Raw genomic sequence first — 22,203 nt, forward strand, 5'->3', positions numbered from 1 at the left:
GATCCGTGACCCTCGACTTACGACTGCGCCGCACCTTCAGGTGGATCTTTTTCATCGCTGAAGTTAAGTGTCCCATGTTAGGATCGGACTTCTTGGCTTACTTCAACCTGAACGTGAGCACGCGCCACCGTCGTCTTTTCGACGGCACGACGCATCTTACTGTGGATGGGACATTTACAACGACCTCATCCATTGGGATACGTCACATCCCACCATCAACAGGATATGCAGCGAGTTTCCCGAAGTCACAAGACCCTGAAATATGGCCCAACCGGTAAACCACGGAGTGACTCATACCATCGTTACCTCTGGTCCGGCTCTCTACGCACGACCTCGCCGCCTCTCCGGTGAACGGCTCAAAACTGCTCGCCGGGAATTCGAGCACATGCTCGACCTTGGCATTATCCGCCCTTCAAACAGCTGCTGGGCATCGCCTCTGCACATGGTGCCCAAAAAGGAGCCAGGGGACTACCGTGCCCAAAAGGGCACGGTAGTCCCCTTTTTGGGCCAATATGGCCCAAAAAGGAGCCGTGCGGGGACTACCGTGCCCTGAATGCAAGCACGTTGCCGGACCGCTATCTTTTGCCCCACCTTCACGACTTCGCGAAACTCGCCGGAACATCTATTTACAGTAAAGTTGATTTAGTCAAAGCTTATCATCATATACCGATCGAGGCATCCGACATCCGACATCGATTTGTTTTGTTTTAAACAAAACAAAATAACCTTGAAAGCTACACTTATGCTGTTTGTTCAGGTATTTAAACGGCCAGGGGGACATAGTATAGGGGGCCAATCGTAATGATCAGTCGGTTTATTGAGTAACGTTTGTCAATAAACTTTTTTATTCGTAAAAATCAGACTTGTGCCAAAATCAAATGCACTACTGAAGAGACTGCAGTTCAAATATTTTTGTATCTTGCAAATACTTTGGATGGGGAGTATTTGATACAGTATTGTAATGACATCTCTGAGTCTCTTGTACTCATTATCTCAAATACATTTTTGAGATTCCTCCCTTTTCCGAGTTTTTCGGTATGAAGAGGCGTGGGCGTGGTACGAGCCAACTTGCACATTCTTTCGAGCAACCCAATCTTGTTGCTAATAAATTGTTGATACGCAAGGAAGACAGGAAACTAACTACGAGCAAGGTGACCTCTAAAAATGCCAACAAAGCGTTCCCCAACGTTCAGTGCCTTTCTGAACGCAGCCTACTTGAAGGAAGTGCGCCGAGTGTCGTGTCTATCATGTGGGGTTTCTTTGTTTTCCCTTCATCATTTCCGTTCTGTATCCCAAGTTTGTTTATAGTAAACTCCCCATATAGGAAAAAATGGATTGTAGTTAAACGATCCGTCTAAGGTCCGCAAACAAAACGTGATATTCAGCGATGTCACTATTCGCAAGTTTCACCGATGGTGGAACCGCGGTGTGAGAACTACAAAACTACAATTAATTAGGCCTCGCAGACCCCCCCTCTTAGTGCTGTTCTTCGACGATCATCCAGATGACAGCCATTTTGAAAGGCGCCAGCGCGCCCCTTATAGGTCGTTAAAAGGATGATGAACCCAAACTCGGATTTCACAAAACAAGCTTGCAGAAGTGTTCAACAGGTCGCCATAAACCACGAAACATCACTCACATAGCCATATCTCGAGCAGATGGCCGTATTTCTGGAAAATAAAGGAGCCAATGAGCGAGAATGCTTACGTCATCTTATCGCAGAAGAGCTGAGAAGGAGGAGGAATGGCCTCGCTCCCTTTCCTCTCCGCGCCCTCGCGGAGTCAAAGCGAAAAGAGGAGGAAATGAGAATCGCGAGGTGAGACGTCGTTTCGGCCTTGTGCGAGCGCGCTCTTTTACAAAAATACGACGATCCGTTGGAGACACCGCTTTATGACTGACGCTTTAGGGTTTGTAGCGCCCCGCCTATCGACTCTGCGTTGTTTTCTGAAATCCGATAAAGTTGCGTATAGCTAAAGCGACCTCTTATTTTTTTTTGTTTGTCCCAGAAATGTTTTGTAACATGTATCAGTGATATTCTGCTCCTTATGGCTGGACTTCGTAAAATTACCCTACGATATTATTTTTTTTTTCGTTATGTCTTTGCGTGCTAATAAAGCATTCGTGTAAACAAAATTTGCGCAACTGTATAAATGTGTCACTGACGTCGATACAAATTACGCAATGCGGAAGTATCTTAAAAGTAATTGAATTACATTTCTAATTATTTGTACTCTACTCAAGGTGCTTTACAGTGAAAGGAACTGGAGTAGTATTTTAAATACTTTAAAAAGCCGATATTTAGTAGCTTAATTTAAATACTTTTATCGAGTATTGTGCCCAACACTGGAAAATATTCAGATGATCGGAATTAGAAACCTGCTACGCGTCCTCCAAGACCTCTAAGCCAATAATTTTTAGACATACTTTGAGCGCGTGGGACGCGTAGTAGTGCGCTAAACGTACCAGTCGTAGATGAACACAGAGCAGGTTGACACAGATGACTTGAAACACGAAATAATAAAACATGTAGGGTGTGTTCGTCTTAATACATTTTATTCTTTCGTTGTTCCAAGTACCAGTCGCGAAACAGGCACAAGGCTGTGGCTACGATGAGAGACGGAAAAACCGCGCGGGCCTTTTATTGCACCCTTAGCCATGCTCCTGCTGCACCAGTGGTAGCTTCAGTGCAGTAATGCGCTTTTCAAGCGCTCAAATGCTTTCTGAAAATTGCTGATTTAGTTATTTAGTGGTTTTGATAATGCTCAGCAAGATTCTAATTGAAACGATAAGTCTATTTCTTAATAAAATTGTTAATTAACAAACCTTACTTAATTATCCGACTGATCGTTACGATCAGCCCCCTGTACTATGTTCCCCTCGCAGTATAACTCACCCGCACAAACTGCATTACTGTAGATTTCACGGTATTTTTAAACAAATCTGTACAGCTTAAAATAAAAAAAAAAAAAAAAAAAAAACTAGCGCATTCCAAGGAACATGCGCATAGTAAGAATGGCGAGTTGATTAACTGATTTCATTGTGCACCTCGTTCTGGATGCCTCTCGAAATACCTGTAAAACACTTGGAGACACTTCCGGTTTCGAAGTGTTACATATTTTATAGCCACAAGTACGGGCACAGAGGAGTCTGATTTTTGCTAAACACTGTAACTCACAAGCGCCTAATGTTCTAATTACGCTAAATGTTGGAGACGTTAGCCTAAAAGCGAAATAAACGCTACACTGTGATTGTGGCCCCATATTTGCAAAAGTAAGCTTGTGAAAATATTCGAGCGTTGAATTTCAAATGAATGTGACCTGTAGAATACTAAGGTTCTCTTTTCAAATTCATAGTATTCGAATTTAAAATACTGTAAAACCCTTTATTTTCGCGGCCCCTATTTTTCGCGAATCGGTCACAGATGACATAGTCGCGACCACTAAATTTCGCGAATTCCAGACGCCTGCATTGAAAATCTTAAGGACCGAAATTTTCGCGCGCCCCTAAATTTCGCGAATTCTTCAATTCGTGAAATTCGCGAAAATTTAGGGCTCGCGAACATTAAGGGTTTTACAGTATTTCGGCACATCCGCTATTTAGAATGATTTGGCTGCGGGGGAAACCGAAATTCGAGTTTATTCAAGTACTCTGTATGTATAGTGAGACTATTCAAGCAGGTCACCGCTAGGTCTAAATCATACCAGTATCAAGAAATCTTGACTCTCTAACCATTCTGATTAAAAAACAATAAAACATTTCTTCCTTATATTGTTCAGACGTAGTTATCGCACTTAAACTTCTCCAACGCGCTCGAAAAAAAAAAACACAAAAAAACCTTCAAACAACGTACATTGCGATTTTGAATTTATGTATCTTGATTCACTTACCGCAAGGTCTTAGCACTACAAGTCTATTGGTGACTTTATATTACGGCAATACGTTTCGAAAGTGCGCATCACAAAGACAACTCAATTCGCGCGTCGTCAGCAAAGCCGTCGTTTTCCGCGACATTGAACGAGGTGCAGCGGTCGGATGTCTAGACGTCTGGCCGATTCAATCTCTTCTGCCATGTCCGCCCCAGGGGCGGGTCCAGAGCACCCTCTGAGGAGGGGGGAAGGACTAATATTAAAATGGAGGGGGGAAGAGAGGGAACACTGGTTGCACACCTCACAGCGTGTTGGATCTTTGTCTAAACGCACGAATAAATAGTAGAGAGAGGTCTTTCCTGCTCAGCGACACCAGGTGTCGTGATTGAAGACATGATCGCGATACCTCCCGCTTGGAGGGAGGGAGGGGGGGGGGGGATAACGAAAACTTGATTTATCTTTGTGGCGACTTCGCATGATCTAAGACTATGGTTTAGTGTTTTCTGTAAAACTCGATAAACAACAAAAATTGACCCCCCAGTCGGTTTCATTAAAATCGGTTCTTGAATAAGAGAAACCAACCTTTGAGGGAAGAAAATTTTTATCTACAGTTTTCGTGTCTTTCGATTGTTCGGGTCACCCGAATGCCCCACGGAGGTTTAGGAATCACATGCCCGGTTTTCTTCAACATAATCTACAATAAGCCCAGTTGTTTCGAACGACAGCCGAAGTTGTCACCGAAGTACACCGAATCTGCGGGAAAAAGTAGCCCCCAAAAATGCATCCACCAAATCTTAGAAAAATAAAATACTAAAAACTTCGAAACCAGACCAAACTGATGAGCTAGGTAGCACCGGCGCGTGGAGACGCACTCGAAGCAATGAAAGCTCTAAGTTGCTCGCTCTGGAGGTTGACCACGCAGACTCGCAAAAAAAATCGGAGTTTATCAGGATTTTTGTTTAAGAAGAAACGGCGTTGGATTCTTTTACTCCAGCTTTACGCGTGAATCCCGTGCCGATAAGAGAAAGAAAGGTGACAAGGAGTCCGGAGGAAGAAGCAGCCTCGCGGACGTTCAGTTTGGGCGGTGTTCCCGCTGAAAGGAAAATAAAGCTGTAATACAAGTTTTTTTCACGTGAATCTTGGGTGTGAGATTTTTCAGCGCGGCTCCGATTTGGGATTTCACGTTTTTTTTTTTTTAATTTTTATCAAACGAGATTGGAAGCTAATTCTAAATTTTTTTGGTAATAATGAAAAAGACGGAGCCCGACTCATGTGGGACGGCACCTCTGATCCCTGTCGTCGAGTTCAATTAGACAACAACGTCTCTTTCGGATCCTTATAATAAATTTCGGACTTTGAGAATGCCTCAGGAGATTTGTGCGTCGGCTATATTGTAAAAAAAACATTTGCCAAAAAGCTCTACACCAGAATGCGTGTTACAGTAAGGCCAACGAAATAATTTTGAATACTATACAAAATTCTGTCCTGAGTGCACTTTTAGCCTGACTCGGTTGTTTAACATATAACCAAAAAAAAACAAGGACTAAATAAATGAAGGGCAAAAAAAACAAAAAAAAAAAACTTACCATTTTAACTGAGCTGCAAGTGACGTATCCTAAGGTCGAAACGGGCAAGCAAGACCTGGTCGGAAATCACAAATCCCGGGAATCAAATTCAACTGCTCGTTGGCGATCAGTATGGCCATAGGGTGTAGGTTTCACCACCTTCGCCTAAGCCAAACATATTTTGCTATGTCTCTACGCGGGGACCCGAATAGCCAATAACGTTGAGATTGTTCACAATAACGCTAACTCATCTCTTTTTGTCTTTCTGAATGAATTACTGGGAATGGCAACAGAAGGTTTTCGCAGTTCGTAATCCGTAGCCTTTCGCACTAAGAACTGTTAATGGTAGCTCGAAGGCTGCTTCCTTGGACAGGGTGCTCGAACGAAAGTAATCACCCTCAAAGAACAATCACCGTGACGCATGCGAACGGGTTTCATATTTCTGTCGTGCTCAAATCTGCTTATTTTTGGCGTCCTTTTTTTCTCTTTGGGATTGCGCCTTTTGAACCCCTCAGGTCGGCCGAAGCACCCCGAGGGCTATGGTAAAGGTCGCTACTTTGAAGCCCAATAGCCTATGGAAACAGGCTCGTTTTCTTTTTCGACGTCGCGTTGTCTAGAGGATGCAGATGCGCTTCAACGCAGGAAACGACACATATACACAAGTATTTCAGAGGTTCGACTGTAAAGTGTTAAATTTGTGAACTTTTGAAAGTTTGAATCTTCTGTGCTCGGATACAACCTTTATGAATTCATCAAAGTTTCACGCTAGGTTCTGTTTTGCGCAGTCCGCGCAGCATCGCCGGGGAACGCTGGGAGGGGGGGGGGGGGGGGGGGAGCTGATATTTCATAGGAGGGGCCCCCTGGGCACCCCCCCCCCCCCCCCCCCGCCCCCGGATCCGCCACTGGCGTGCCCACAACAGCAGGCTGCGGACGCTGTAATCGACTATATCCACGCGTGGGTGATTGAACACCTTTAGCTGCGTCTCAAGTTTGTCATTGTCAAGTTGTCCGTGACGCCATTTTTATTCGTGCTGGTCTGTGGTATTTTGCGTTAACACACAATTTCTGCTGCTGCTGCGAGGCTCGCCAGTCTCTACATTGGGGCTCCGTGCCCGGTTGAATGACCGACAGAAGGTGGCGGGAACAAAGGGGTTTGCCGCGGTCAAGACATCGCAGGATTAGATCCTTTTCAAAAGTGGGCGCCCTCTAGCAGCAGCTGCGCCGATTATGCGAGTCCGCCATTGTCGGGACGCGTCCTCTGAGTGTGAATTGGACGCCAGGTGCGTCAGCACTCGGCGTGAACACGGCTTGGCTTGTATCGCAAACTAGTGCTGAGTCAGCGTTTGGCGAGGATTCGGATCATATCACATACATATTTGCCACCAAAATGGCGGCTACCCATCTGGTTTGATAGATTTTTAAAAAGGGTCTATATAGAACGACCCGTGGGGTGATGGACGGAATTCATGACGGAGCTCGAGCTCCGTTCGTCTTTTATGCCTCCATGGCGTCATTGCAAGTTTATAATTTTTACTTTGTTATTTTTTTTATAAATATTACTTCAGATTACTACACAGGCGCTATTCGTTCAATGTATCCACGAGCCCACGAATCCGGGTGAAGCTTTTAAAGTGACCCCGTAAATCGGCTTGATCACGTATCGAAGAAAATACGCTACATGTGAAAATGAAGGCAGTATGGATTGCTTCTTTTTCGTATGGAGCCTATTTCCTTCGGTGCCTTGTGTTACACTTACGCTTTGTGTGAAGAGTGAGTCATCTATAACATGCCGCTAACATGTGGGTACTGCTACATCGGACAGACCGGTCGATGTATTAACGACAAAGCTCGCGAGCTTGCAGTAAAACTTAGGAAACTCGCGAGGACCAGGACATTAAGCTGCCCATTGTCGGACATGCCAGCGTAAAGCAGATCTCTACCATGTTCATATAGCAAGACACTATTAAAATCAGGTTGCAGGGGATGTTTATAGGCCCTTGCTATAGACGACGATGACAAATGCGTGAGCACGCTGTCATGTTGGCTGAAGCAGAAGGGGGAACGGGGGACTGACGGAAAAAAGGAGAAAGAAAAAGGGATAGAATAAATATAGACGTCACGCAGGGTGATTAAGTTAAAGTTCCTTTCTGTCTGTTCTTCCAAAATGCGACAAATTGGTGCTGTCGACAATGAAGCTAGAAAGGCCACGGACTTTTCTACCGGCTCAAGGTGAACAGACAATTCAATGGGTAGAATGGTACCCACTGTTGGGAGCATTTCATGGTGGCGAGCGGAGCGACTACCCACCCAGACGACAGGAAGAAGGCAATACTTCTCAACTGCCTTGGAGTGGAAGGTCAGCAAGTATTCTCTTCTCTACCTGCTACCACATAAGACGCTCAACCATCGACTTCTGCGGACAGTGCTTCCACTACTCAGGTATTCGGAGACACAGTACGTACTCTGAGCAAATTCTTCGCGCCAATCGTCATCAAGACTGTCGAACGCTATCGTTTCCGTCAAAGGGAACAACTACCGGGAGAAGCGGTCGAAGAGTATGTCGCGACATTACGGAGCCTGGCCAAGACATGCAAGTTTGGAGAACTCGGGGATGATTTAATACACGACCAGCTAGCAGGGAAAGCCAGCAGCAAGAAAGTGCGAAAGCGGCTTTTGCCTGAACAAGAATTAACACTGGGCCCAGCACTCGTCATTGCTAGACAAGTGGAACACGCTCTGCGCGAGTCTAAGCTATTCAACGAAAATAAGAAACTCTCAAGCCCTTCTGAGGTTGCAGCTCTTACAAGAACTACTGCGAATTCTCCAATACAAGGTCAGAAGTTCTGCAGATGCGAATCTTCGGCTCACTTAGCTGACAATACTTCATGCCCAGTGTAAACATAGATATGCGAGAAATGCGGTATGCAGAAAATCAACCAGAGCGAAGACCACGTCTTCCATGAAAGCCAAAGGGCTGATGAACATTAAGGGACTTCCGAACACCTTGTACTGCGAGGCGGTCATTACTGGCGTACCGGCCAAGTTGCAAGTGGACACAGGATTGCCACTTTCTATCATATTTTCGGCAACATACACTACACAATTTCGACACATCAAGCTCGAGCATTCTAACCCGAAAATTAAGAATTATTCCAATGGGTTGATCCAGGTAGAGGGCATGTTCAAGACAGAAGTACCGTTTAGTGCAAGACAAACCGCCTGCACATTCCATGTCATATGAGGCAAACCATTGGCTGATTTACACATCCTTCGAGGCATGCAGATAACAGTAGACATCGAAAAACATCCGTCCCACCAACTATCCACGGGAAATGAAAAAAATCCTCAGCAGTATAAAAAGAAGTTGTCACAACTCTCTTCAGATGATTTCGAACTCGTGAAGGACTTTGTCCACGGATTCAAAACACGAACCACTGTTCAGCCGGTGCAACAAAAACTTCGTCGTCTTCCACTGACAGCACGAGACAAGGTATTTCATTGATTACTAAAGTTAGAGGTAACAAGCGTGATCGAGAACATCGACGCCTCGGAATGGGCTTCTCCAATCATTATGGCCGGGAAGAAAACGGGGAAATTTGACTCTGCGCGGACATACGAAAACCAAATCAGGCAATTGTCATTCACAGTCATCCACTTCCTCATCCAGTGAAATGTTTCATCAACTGACTGGGATTACAGTATTCTCCAAGCTTGGCCTCTCATCGGCCTATCATCAAATGGAATTGGCCGGAGAGAGCAGAGATTTATCGGGGTTCATAACCAAGGATGGACTTTTTCGATGCAAGAAAGTTTGCTTCGGCCTAGCTTTGGCAGCAGCAGCTTTTCAGAAGAGGCTCTCGACAGTGCTGAAGAGATGCCGTGGCACCGTCAACTACTCAGATGATATTCTCGTTGCAAGAATATAACAAAAAGAACATTACGAGAATCTAGAGCAAGTCCTGACACGCTTACAAAAGAGCGGCATTAAACCCAACAATGCTTACATGACCAACTGGAGTGCCTGTCAGCAACATGACAAAACAGCAAAAATAGCACCGGCTCAGATGAAACCAGCTCGCAACCCCGAGGATGCGTGGAAGCAGATCGGAATTGATTTCGTTGGATTTCGTCACGTTTTCCTAGAAACTGCCGATGCGCCATCACCGTTGTAGATTATTAAAGCCAGTGGGCCAAGCCGCCTCGGTGGCTCCGAGGCGAGAGCGCTGGCCTACGGATCCCCATGTGGCGGGTTCGAATCCCGGCCGAGGTGCCCGCAATCTGAAGGAGGCTTATTGCGGAGGAGGCGCCGTGTAACTGAGCTTTCGGTTGCACGTCAAAAAAATCCCCAGGTGGTCCAAACTAATCCTCAGTCGTCCGCTGGGGCGTGCCAGATGCCCGTCGTTGGTTTAGCCCGTAAAACCCCCAAATTTGACTTTTGACAGCCAGTGGCCAGAGGTTGGGTTCTACTAACACCCAAAAACTGATGCAGTAATCAGCTTCCTGCAAAAAGTCTTCAGCAGGGAAGGTTACCTGGAAGTTCTGGTGTCGGACTGCGGTTCACAATCCGTATCAGTAGAGTTTAAGGCATTTATTCAAGACAGAGGCATCACGCACGCAACATTATCTATCTATTATCTACAGGCAAATGGACAAGTGGAACGCTTTAACAGAGTGCTCAAGGATTGCACCAAAGCATTTTGTTGGAGAAGGGCAACATACAGCTTGACCTGGTGGACTTCCTGGGAGTTTACCGCTGTACACCACAAGCAGCAACTAATCCGTCCCGTCAGTGCTGTTACAGGGACGCCCAATGCGCACATAAACCGACATAATGGGACTACCCCATCCAGAAATTGCACAAAATGTTAGGGAGGCAATAGAGGACCTTTGTAGCAGGGTGGAAAGATACCAAAGAAACTTCAAAAAATATGGTGGCAAACGCAGGGCGATCAATACTCCGAAGTACAAGGGAGGGACTACGTGCGCGTCCGACTACCAGGACATACGACAAAGGGCACTCCATCGTTCAGTGCCCCAGTCAGAATAGAAAAAGCACTCAGATCCAAAACGTTACAAACAGGAGACGGACACTGTTCGAACGCCTCGAAGTTAACTAGAACGGTTGCTCAACAGATTACGGTACTGCAGCAAAGGGGCCAATTACCGAATACTCCGTCAGGTCCAGACCCAAGAGGAACGCACGGCCTCCTGACTCTCCTGACACTGCCTCCTGACTTTCCATAGCAGGCTTTTTGCGAGGGGGTGGGGGTATGAGGGGGTGCGGGGTATGTCATGTTGGCCGAGGACGAAGTGGGAACAGAAACTGACGGAAAAGAGGAGCACGAAGGGATATAATAAAGAATGGACGTCACGCAATGTGACTAAGTCACAGTTCCTGCCTGCCTGTTTTTTTCTAAAATAGAACACACCCCTTCAGTCACCTTGCAAGCCATAGAAAAACTTTTTCTAAACGGCCCTCTTTGTGGTAAGTTGAATAAAACCAACAACAAAAAATAAAAGCAATGGGAAAAAACAAGAAAAAGGCAGAGGCAAAAAGGAAGAATGGAAATAAACTAATAGAAGAAGAGGAAGGTGAAATAAAACAGTTAGTAGTCCAGCGGTCGGTTCGCCTTTCTTTTCTGCTGTCTCCCTTTCTTCTACTGGTTCCACCCGAGGCGCCCAAGGAAGACGAGACTAGAAATTTCGCGAAGTTGGCCAGGCTCAAGTTCGATAGAGGCCTACATTTTCAAACTTTCAAGTCATGTTCGACAAGGGTTTGATTGAAGTTGAACTTGCGTGCGCATGCGCGAAAATTAAGAAAAAACACACAAAACAAAACAGCATGGAGGGAGGAAAAATGCAGTATGTGTTGGGTGTATAGGCATCACTGGTTCGCACTACTAAGGAAAAAATGAAAGGCGCATATTTTCGCTTTTATATGCTGTAGACATCGGTAACCATATTATAACATTTAAAATAAACTACTTTCTACATTATTTGCTTCCCGAAATTCAAAATATTCGTGTAGAAGCCGGACAACATTACCCATAATTCCAACTTCTTAGAACTTTCGTCAAAGGTTCGGTGAACTACTCGAAAGTTAAAGTTCGACGTCAAAGTCGATATTCGACAAAATTCCGACACACCCCTAGCCGAGTCCAACTTCACAACAGCCACTAGATGCGCAGGAAGTTGAGTGAGCCGCTGGGGTCTAGGTGAGTGGCCACCCTACGTGACACTCTATTACTCTGTAGGTACGGCACCAGGCCGATTTATGGGGTCACTTTTAATACTTCACCGGAATTCGGTTGCACGCGGTCTTTGAGGTATAAGCAGACAGGTGCTGTAATCGTGACTGTGCATTTTGTTTAGTTTTCTTTTATTCATACTACATATTTTAGTAATCTAAATTTAATTCGACGTTAACCTTTTCACCACTATTTTGCAGCTTTATTTTGATTCGAGCTTGCATTTTTAATTCATATGCCTCTCATAAGGGAAACAAACAAAACTGAAAGCACCGAACATTCAACAGCACATTTAGCTATTAATTACGCAATGGAAAGTTTAGCGGCACTAATTTTAGGCATAATGTATCTAAAAAGTTTCGATCCCTCATCGAATGTTGTGCAGATCACCGCCCCCTTTAATGCTGACATGAACCAATTGCCTAGCGCTTGCGTTCTTTTCATCTCGCCATAGCCAACTTGTGTAGAGAGTGCTGGCGATTCCCGTAACAAAGCAAATTAGAACGACAGGAAGGTGATTAAGCTTTCCCACATCCAGAGCGACAGAAGGTCACGAGAGAATTTTGAATCCAGGAACATCAAGAAGAGAGACTCTGATTTCCTTGTTCTTGAGTCATTTAGTCCTGAAAGTTTTCTAAGCCGCTTGCAGCCGATGCTTTCAGGGCCCTCTTGTACAAGTGAAATTCAAACTGCTTTATTCTAGCTCACTTTCGCAAGATGATGAAATGTTTCATGGTACCATCTTAACTTCGCCTTGCTGATATCGGTCAGGTCACGCCATTTCATTTTTATGCCCGAGGGATTTATAATTGAATAAATAGAAATTCCGGGGTTACGGTGACCAAGGAGTTTCGGTGAAAAACGGGGGGGGGGGGGTTATCAGGTTCATTATTGCTAGCTCTGTTTAGGCAAAATCCCAGTGAGATGTGGCATGGTTAGTAAAGGCGACGCCCATTCAGAATCTTCACCAGAACGCAGTGAATACTACAAGAGTACGTGCTACTCACATGATAATTTGTTTTCGTCCAAAGACCTAGCATGCTGGATTACCGTTTTCTTTTGTTTGTGAACCCTGACCTCGCGCCCAGATCTCGCCAAGCTACAAGTATTGTGTTCTAGCCTACGTGGTACACGAGCAACGGATAATCTTGATTAAGATTTGCCCTCCATTGCCTTAGAACTTTCGCCAACAAAGTACTTTGCTATACAGAAAATCTGCATCATACAACACCTTTCTTTTGATCGTCGAAGTCATCCCTCTGCAAGGCTGTCCGAAAACTCATTGCAGCTCTTCACTGCATACTGATGAAGCTCTTCACCGTTTACTGAAAAGTGAATGCCCACGTCACTCATTGCAACGCATGCCGGGATGTGTTGCAATCCCCGGTGGGACTCCGGTGATGGGGATATGTAAAAAAAATGTTTACTTTTTTTGTAGGATATTTTCGATAACTGATGTTATTGTGCTTCGGTGTTTTTATCATCTCTCACACCTTTTCGCTCTTTCTGAAAAAGGTGCGACTGTGAGGAGTGTTTGACTCAGCATGGGGATGTGTTTGGGTGTATTAGGGAACGGCACTATAAATCAGACGTCACAGAATCTCGATCACTATTTAACGTAAACGTGGCGAACATTCTTTCCTATGTGAGTTCGTGTGCGTTTTAGCGGTTGCGGAAGAAAACCTAGCGATTTAGCGTAATAACCAATAAACAGTGCCTGTTGGTCATTGTTTCAAAAAAATTTTCTTCTGCCGCAGGTCTACCTGTCATCAAGGGGGGGAGTTTGGATGTTCAGGAGGCTTGGGCCAAACGGCATGCCGAATGACGCAGCTTTATTGACAAGAGCGATGGACTTGAAGACACGACTGGTGCCTACGTTCATGAACCTCGAAAAACCGGAATCTCGGTTCACTAACTACTTCAACCACGAGGCCTACGGGCTCCGACCCAAGAACCGCGTCAACAGCCAGCGTGTTGGCGTGAGCGACTTTCTGCCATCCTTGATCTTGAGTGGCATCGTCATCCTTAAGAGAAACGTTGTCGAGTTTGCGGAGGACGGCATCCTTTTTGAGAATGACAAGGAGGTAAGGTCCAACCTGACACTGATGCGCATTAAACGCTTCCGCTGAACAGCATCAAACTAGAGGCAGACTTGTACCGGCAGGCCATTGAAGATTGCTGTCAATATTTTTAACTATATTACTCTGATGCCAAAACTTAGACCATAATTTCTCCAGGAGAGCATTTGGGGGGGGGGGGGGGGGGGGACAAAACCATATTTTCGTAGCAAAGTAAGTCTGCCTATTGCAGTCGGTAGATGGTCGAGAGAAAAAGGATAAAATGGCATATAAAAGCGTGCCATTTCTGGTCTGACTAAATAAATTTATGTAGTGCTAAGATCTTTTGTGGTGATTGTACTAAAAAGATATGAAATAATCTGTCGAAAACATGTTTCTTATTGCAGCATTTTTGGATACTATACAGATTAGAAACACAAAGTTTTTCTGCATTGCATTATTTAGACAAAACGGTGTATTAAAAGTTTGATACACTATCCTGCAATAAAATAAGGAGAAATGCAACTCAGTCAGACAAATGACCGTCTACATAATATTATTTGAATTAGTACTCGGTAAATGCGAGTACTATGAGCTTAGTGGGGTGAGATCTTTAAGACAAGTATAAACACACGTGCACAGGCGACAAAGTTGGACGCCGTCATTCTGGCCACGGGTTACAAGATCAAGTTCCCCATGCTCTCCGAGGACGTGATGCCGGTTGTGGACAAGCAGGTACAACTTTACAAGCACGTGTTCCCGCCCGGCTTGAAGCGCCCGACCCTGGCTATCATTGGACTTGTGATGGGCTATGGATCTCCACTCCCCCAAATTGAACTGCAGGTGTGTGCTTTTTGATGAACTTTTTAGTCGTTTTCAGATATGTGTGAAGCGTTTTCGCGTCTGTTCCCTTAAAAGCAAACAAGAGGGACCATAGCGAAGATAATTCGTGGTGCAGATTGTTCTCTCTAAATCTGTTAATCACTACGCACATTATGATTGTTTTAAACTTACTTTGTTTCCTTAGAGACAAAATAATGAAATGTACTACCAGTACCACTGTATTATCTAAATCACTAAGCGAAATTTTTCAGTGCATCGAAGCGAATATCTCCTGTCACTTGACACTTGTCACTCATAAAATAAATAGAGGCACGTACGTGTCAGGTTCGGAACGTTCGTGTCGGTGTGGGAAGCACGAGACACCTCAGGAAGGCGCTCGAACGGCCTCTTGAGTATTCGCTTGTTGTCGAGCTCTTCGTACTTCCTAGATTCAGGGACAATTTGAGCCACGGTCGGTGGAGACTTGGAGGCTACGATGGAAAATAGTTCTTGTGAGAGCACTTTGAATAGGTGGCGGATCTTATCGTCTTCGCTCATCTAGGGGTCGACGCGGCTACATATTGCTACATTAAGCAATGAAAAACGTCATGTTTGCTTTGCTTGATGTCACAACTAAGACTGCGTTTTTCGGTTTAACATATGTTTCAGCATCGTCATTCGCTGAGCTGCCTCCGTAAGTTGCGGTGATTGGCTCTCGGAGTGTTGTGCGGGAAAGTAGACGCACGAGCTTTTTTTAGAGTGAAGAAAGCCGCAGGACAGTTTATAGGACTGTATGCTTATTATAGACCCTTTGTGAAGTAATTTTCCCCAATCGCCGAAGCGCTCCCTCGACAGACGCGGGAGGATGTTTCAGTTACGTGGACGGAAGAGCAGCTGAATGCTTTCCAATTGCTCCGAGTCGCCTCCAGTCGTCACTAGTTCTTGCACATTACGATGAACTTGCTGAGACCGGAATCTACACTGATGCCTGGAACGTTCGGTTCCGAGCCGTTTTAGTCCAGTGGCAAGACGGTACCAAACAAGAAATCGCATACGTTGTCCAGGAGAGAGAACTGAGAAAAATAAGTGTATTGCATTTGTTTGGGCCAATGTAAAGTTTCGCCTTTACGTCTACGGAAGGCTTTTCAAGATAGTCAGTGATCAGCATTCACTATGCTGGACGGCTAGCCTCAAAGACCCTTCCAGCCGTCTTGCGCGCTGAAGCCTGAATCCTCAAGAATTTCACACTGCCGTCGTGCACACGCCGGTACAAAAACAACGACTCGGACTGTCTTTCTCGTGCTCCTGTTTACCCTGTTACAGAAGAAAGTGAAACGGACGACACTTTCCTCATTGTCATCAATACCGCGTGTATGACCCTTCAGTAAAGAACAGACTTTGAAACGCGTGCCCTTATTGAACACCAGAAAGGCCAGGACTCGCTTAGGCCAACCGCATCTTATAGACGCCTGATGTCATTCTGATTACAAAACATTATTTTGTACAAGAAAAGTTCCATCGTAACGCTGCTTCATACATGATGGGTGATTTCACCTGAAATCGTGCAAGAAAAAATGATGGGTTTTCAAAACATTTTGGAAAAATGCATGTTGGTGGAAAATGTGCGACTAAACAAAACGGCAAATTAGAACTACATGAATATTTTTGTTCTTGAGTTTGGGCTCCGAAAGGGCAAAAAGTAGGTATTGCGATTTTCGCAGTTTTCATTAGTGATATATTTTGTAGTCTCGCAAATTTTGGATGATCTTTTTAACAATAATGATAGCTTTTTTGCTGCTTTAATACTATATATATAAAGGTCAAAGTTCTCTAAGAGTTTGTTTTACGTAAATTTGAGTTCCTAAAATAAATATTCTTGAATCATTCACAATTGACCATAACTGCCCATCTTTTAATTGAGCTAGCTTTCGATGTACTATTATTTAATTTTAATGCATCATAATATATTAAAGAAAAGCTTTTATCTAAACCTATGTAAAAAGTCGAATATTGTTAATTTATATTTTGTTTATATAAAAGAAAGAAGACTCTAAACGTCAGAACAAAAGCTAAAAGTAGAAAATTCTGCGTCGTTTTAAGAAAATACATATTCTTTACGAAAAGAGTTTTATCTGCTCTTATAAATGTAAAAATAATTTTTGACATATATCGTTTTGTCAGATTAAGCTTTAAAAAGAAGATATATTTGAACCTTAATTCCACGACGCCTATCTCTGTCATTTCGTTTTTCATTTAGATATTAGGTATTTTTTTAACATGATCACAGCTTTTATTTGTTCTCGAATCCGAAATACAGTTAAGCAAAACTTATACATTGATAGTATTTATAGCATTATATGGTGAGGGGTTCTTCTTCACGTTCAGTTTGTTTACTTAGTAAACTACAGAAATCGAAACTGTCTTAAATGTTTAGGCGTTGTCTTGTGAGATTAACGAACATATATAGGAGATTTTAAAAATTTCACGTGAGTTAAAACGGGCGATGCAATGATTTTTGTACTTTGTGAAAATACCGTGTAGAATGATCCCTGATGTTAATGACCTGTAAAACACCGGTTCGTTTTTCACCACACGCAATCGAAGTCTCAAAAAATAATTAAAGAAAAACGAGCAGCGTTCACCCCCTCAACTCGCTGCCAAAAAACGCAGCCACGTTATCTTGAGCCGATTTTATGGTGCCAATGTTGATCATAGCCCCGCGCTGGGGTCGGCAAGGCACAGAACCTGCACTGAGTTCTAGACATTGATATGGTTTGGCTTTTGTTGTCATTGCAGCGATTTGACGCGGGCCACTACCCGTAGGCCTCTTGAGCAATTGACTATCGCGAACCTAAATCGAGTGCCCACGCAATGCTCGGGTCCAATTAATTAGCCGCATTCAACTATTGTCACCGCAATGCCCCAGTTACGTCATCAAGTTTGCCAAAGGATGTGAATGAAAACGCTCGCTTTTGGCCTTGGAGTAGAGTCTTTTCAAAAGTACGTCCGGCAACATTGGTGGTCGCCATTGCTTGGACACGAAGTGCGTGATTGGATCCCAGACCTCGCCGAACACTGACGCAGTCCTCGAGTCCAATACGAGGCAAGTCGAGTGGACACCGAAGGCTGGCGTCCACTCGAGTAGGTGAGCAATCAAAGGCGGACAGGCGTTGACGCGGACTTTTGAGAAGGGTCTATTACACCGCAACAAAGGAGTTTCTTGGCCAGGGGTGTTACGTGCGAGTATCCTTGACTTCCACTAGGGCCAGTAATCTTGTTTAAAGTGAATAATATTCCAATTGAAGATCGTTGCACTAGCCCTCTTAATAGAGCACTTCTGGGGAAAAACATATCAAAGCGACGACCCTCCGAGCACGTGAATAAGTATACATTAATTTTTTTTTCTTCATTCGAAGAACTTGTTCTACAGGGTAGATAAGTTAGGCTTGTTGAAACCTCCCAATCTCCGTCATTACTGTTTGCACTTCTATGTTTTCAAAATGGAACGTACCTTTCAAATCTCGTAGAATGATGTGAGGTGAAACTCTCAGGTCTGATGGCATCGCGCCGCTTCTCGGCCTGCTTTCGTTTTTCTGCAGTGTGCGCGCCTTTCCTAATTTCGTCTTTTTTATATGTTTTTTTTTTCTGCTCAGATACAAGTGCTTTCAAGGTTCTCGTAAGCCGCATTAGGCACTTTTCTTCGACCGAAAGGGGGAATGAAAGGTTAATCCACGGGCTGAGCGGGACATAGATATGCCGCCATCCTATTGAACTCTATGAACGCAGCTGCGAGCGTTGACGGCGGCAGCAGCGAGCGACGGTACGTCGGCGTCACAGCTGGCTATCGCGAGAATCAATCGGAGATTCCGCGCTCGGCTTCTTATCTACTACACTCGTCATCTCGAACATTCGACCTCTATAGTGTTTGGGAGTTAGCCAGGCTAGACTGACTAAGCAAGGTCATTCTGGCTTCCTTATCTTTTACACTCGGGGTACGAATAAACACGAAAAATCTGGATGCAGAGAAAAGTGTTTCTTCTCTCTCATGCACTCGGCAGTATGTGTCTTCCAAACACTTAAACCACCTTCACACATCAATGTTTCTTACTCGAGAAGTGAAGTTCGGACTTTTCTCCCAAACCCACTCAGGTGTTTTAAGTGCATCCTGTCGAGGCTCAGAATTCTGTACAAAGTGGTCCAGCGAGGACCATGACGGGAAAGAGTGCTTGGTGGCCGCCATGCTCTTTCTCGAAGACACCGGAGGGCGTTGTTGGACGAGTACGGTTTCTGCTCGTCCGACGGTGCCCCCTGGCGTCTGCGATAACTTTGATGTAAGCAATGTTACATAACGCTTTTATTAAAAACAAAAATAACCACGCATGAATGTAGTGTTTGTACTTTTGGATGCTTAGAGCCTATAGATTGGGTTATGACGATAAATAGACTGTCGCAGAATCGCATAAAGTGGTTTCGCGCTTCCTTCAGTTGGAAGGAAAAGTGGCCATTCCACCATGAACGTGTAGGAATTCCAACAACAGTAAAAAGAGGAATCATATAAGAATTGCAGCACTTATATTAACAAGCGAGTTGAGAGGCTACAATTTTATTCAATCTCAATTGGGACATGACCTGGAGGATATCACTGCTACGTTTCTTTTTGTCGCTAGTCTAAGCAGAGCTGCCCACTCCCATATTTAGAACGGCGCGAAAGTTCACTGACGTGGCACTTCGTCCGTCAAAAAAGCTGAAAATACGTTTACCGCAAAATCTCTAGAAATAGTCCACCTAAAATCGAAAGTCAATCGATTTAAAGCAACCAGTGGGCTAGCTAACAAAGTTGAAAAAAATTAGTTTTAGATTTGGGCCCGGAACTTGTAATCGAGGGGAGGGGCGATGAACCAAACACAAATGTTCTTTCCAGTATGCAATTTCGCTTATCTCCAGCTTTGGCTAAAGAACACCACTTCTGCCGAGGTCACCATTGGCCAGGGCCCTGCAATTACCATATGTAGACTATATTTTGGTATTTTTAAAGAAATAGCAAATCGGGTCAAAAATAGGGGTGAGTTATTTTTCATTGTTGGGCAATCTCTCGGGATTTTACGGTAAACTTTGTGTTTTAGTGAAACTGTGAAGCTCTTGACAAGCTAACAATCCGGGTGCCACTTGTTCAAACTTCAAGTCATAACGGTTCACTCGTGGGAAGGTCCATCTATAATTTACATGAATATTTGTCGAACACTTCACAGCTCTGAAGCACACATTTGCATGTGTCGCGTAACAAAGCTTCTAATTTTTTACTCCGCTTTTATTTCCCCGCAGGCCCGATGGGTGGCACAGCTGCTCGCTGGCAAGTGCAAGCTTCCTCCGCATCCCGAAATGTACAAGGACATTGCAAGAGAAAGAGCTGCACTGCGACGTCGTTATGGAAACTCGTACGATACCACCCTATGCGTGGATTGGATGGCGTACACGGATGATCTAGCGGACAAGATAGGCGCCAGTCCCAAGATGCTCAAGTACTTCTTCACCGACCACAAGCTGTTCCGTGCCCTACTGGGGCCTTGTGTACCCTACCAATTCAGACTCGAAGGCCCTCATTCATGGACTGGAGCACGAGATGCCGTCTTGGGATCCCAAATGAGAATGCTCTATCCGCTAAATAGCGACTGCACGAGCTTCCAAACAGAGAAGCGCGGCTTCTCGAGGTTTTACATATTCCTGTCCGTGATTGTTCTTTTTATCGCATTCTTCGTTTATAACTAGAGCATCGAATAGGTGTTGTGTTGGAAGATAACCTCAAGTGTTCTCAGTGGTCGAAGACACCAATTTATCAGTCGTGCGTCGACATGCTGGAGCACGCGTAATGACTCTCTGTAGCCCATGAAATGTTTTAGAAGAAAGTGAGGGCTCTCCGAGGTATTATATTTTATTAAATATGAAAAAAAAATGCGATCTGCATTATTGATTTAAAAAGTAGAGAGCTACAGGTTACACTTTTGCCTCACCGACCTGTCGTATTTTATTACCATCGCCAAACGGCGTGCGCGAAATGAGTCTTCGCTTCGTTCAGCAAAAATGTAATATCTCTCCTCTCAACAATGCGATGAAAAAGCTGCAGATATCAGTAAAATAAATTTTCTTTGCGTACTTGAGGAAGGATGCACAATAAAGGTATTACCGAAAAAGATTGCAACAAAAAAAAAATAGGAAAAATGTCCTAAGTTTACATTTGCTGAAAATGTTTGTATACCTCCGGGGTCTAGAACACTGGTAGAGTGGTGACCGGCAAAAAATAGAAAATACTTGATGCGGTAGTCTAGAGATCCTGTGCGTCCCTTTGCGGTGCGCACAGTCGTGGCTTTCACTCCCCTAGGGGGCTTTTTTTTTATGCCCACTTTTTATTTGTTAATGCACCGCACGTAATTTCAACATTATTTCGTTCTCTAGTAATAAAAAAATAGTTTGTTTTCTTGCGTTCGCCGTATTGAATCGGTGAGAAAATTTGCCAAATCATTTTTGTTATCCTGTCGCTGCTGCTGCTCCCTTGTTGACCGAAAGTTAAAAACGCGGCAGGACAGTACAGCGTGTCTTATATGCAACGAGAATCAGCGCCTCCAACCTGGAACACTGCTTCATGTCTCAAGTCCCCCGTGAGTCGGTATGCTGACGATAGATATCGGGCGCTGCAACCGACCTTAATTGGAGAATCTATTGCTCAATATAACATGATATGATATATGATATGATATATCTTCTTTAGCTCAGGAAAGCCGCTGCGCCACAGAAAGGCAAATCCCCCATGCCCTGACGGCGTGCGGCGCCGCTTCTAATGACGAATAAATTGTATAGTATAAATGAATGCTGTGAATGATGACGATGATGATGGGTTGATGAAGAAGACGAAGAGGAGCGTCAGGCCCAGCGGCGTTCATCGCAACAGTGGTCTTGGCGGGGCCGCCATGGGCTGCTGACCTCTAGCAGGCCAGATTGGACTGCCTCACGAGGGCTCCTTGCTTGGCAAGTTTGCAGACGATCCGACGGTGGTGGCCGGGTGGCGGTCTTCGCGAAAGTGGTCCTTGGTATCTCCCAGCTTGCGGTCGAGCTTGTGACCGGGCAGCTTGAGCACCTTGTCGATCGAAGACGTGGTGGGTGCCACTGGTCTGGTTGGCTTTCTGACAATGAAAAATCAGTCTCCTCTTTTGTAGTGTCTTTTTACGCTGCACTCATATTTCGGGGCAGAGTCAGTGAGCTTTGAATGACCGACTGTCCTCCGTTCACCCTTAAATTGATTGTCCTGTAAAAACTTGAATTTCTTAACATATAGTGAAGGTTTTCTGGAAGGAGACTAATGATTAACATAGGTCATTTTTATTTTATTAAGCTACACCCCAATTCCGAGTGATCAATGACGGATAATTATGCGAAACTCCATGCAAAATTTCGAAAGTATCAATGGCTCCACTCCCGTTCCTTTTGTGACGTCACACGAGGCTTGCAATTGTCGGGTCCTGCACCTCATTACTCCGTGGGAACACAGTGCTCCCGATGCATCGCAGCGTTCTACTTTACTCAGCACTGTAAATCTCGCGGAGCAGTCTGGCGCATGAAAACCGCACAACGAGAGACACCTTTCATTCACAAA

General features: G+C 44.6%; 1 protein-coding gene across 1 annotated transcript in view; it reads left to right on the forward strand.

Annotated features, from left to right (window-relative positions):
* Positions 1 to 20,324, forward strand: part of LOC115310142 (flavin-containing monooxygenase 5-like) — a 130,287-nt gene extending 109,963 nt beyond the window's left edge. Inside the window, exons 3-5 of the mRNA XM_040206517.1 lie at positions 13,437 to 13,763; positions 14,379 to 14,579; positions 19,881 to 20,324. Of these exons, the coding sequence (XP_040062451.1) occupies positions 13,437 to 13,763; positions 14,379 to 14,579; positions 19,881 to 20,324 (972 nt within the window). The remainder of the gene's footprint in view (positions 1 to 13,436; positions 13,764 to 14,378; positions 14,580 to 19,880) is intronic.
* Positions 20,325 to 22,203: the final 1,879 nt, after the last annotated feature.

This window comes from Ixodes scapularis, unplaced genomic scaffold (assembly GCF_016920785.2).
Source record: "Ixodes scapularis isolate PalLabHiFi unplaced genomic scaffold, ASM1692078v2 ptg001583l_1__unscaffolded, whole genome shotgun sequence".
Lineage (NCBI taxonomy): Eukaryota > Metazoa > Arthropoda > Arachnida > Ixodida > Ixodidae > Ixodes > Ixodes scapularis.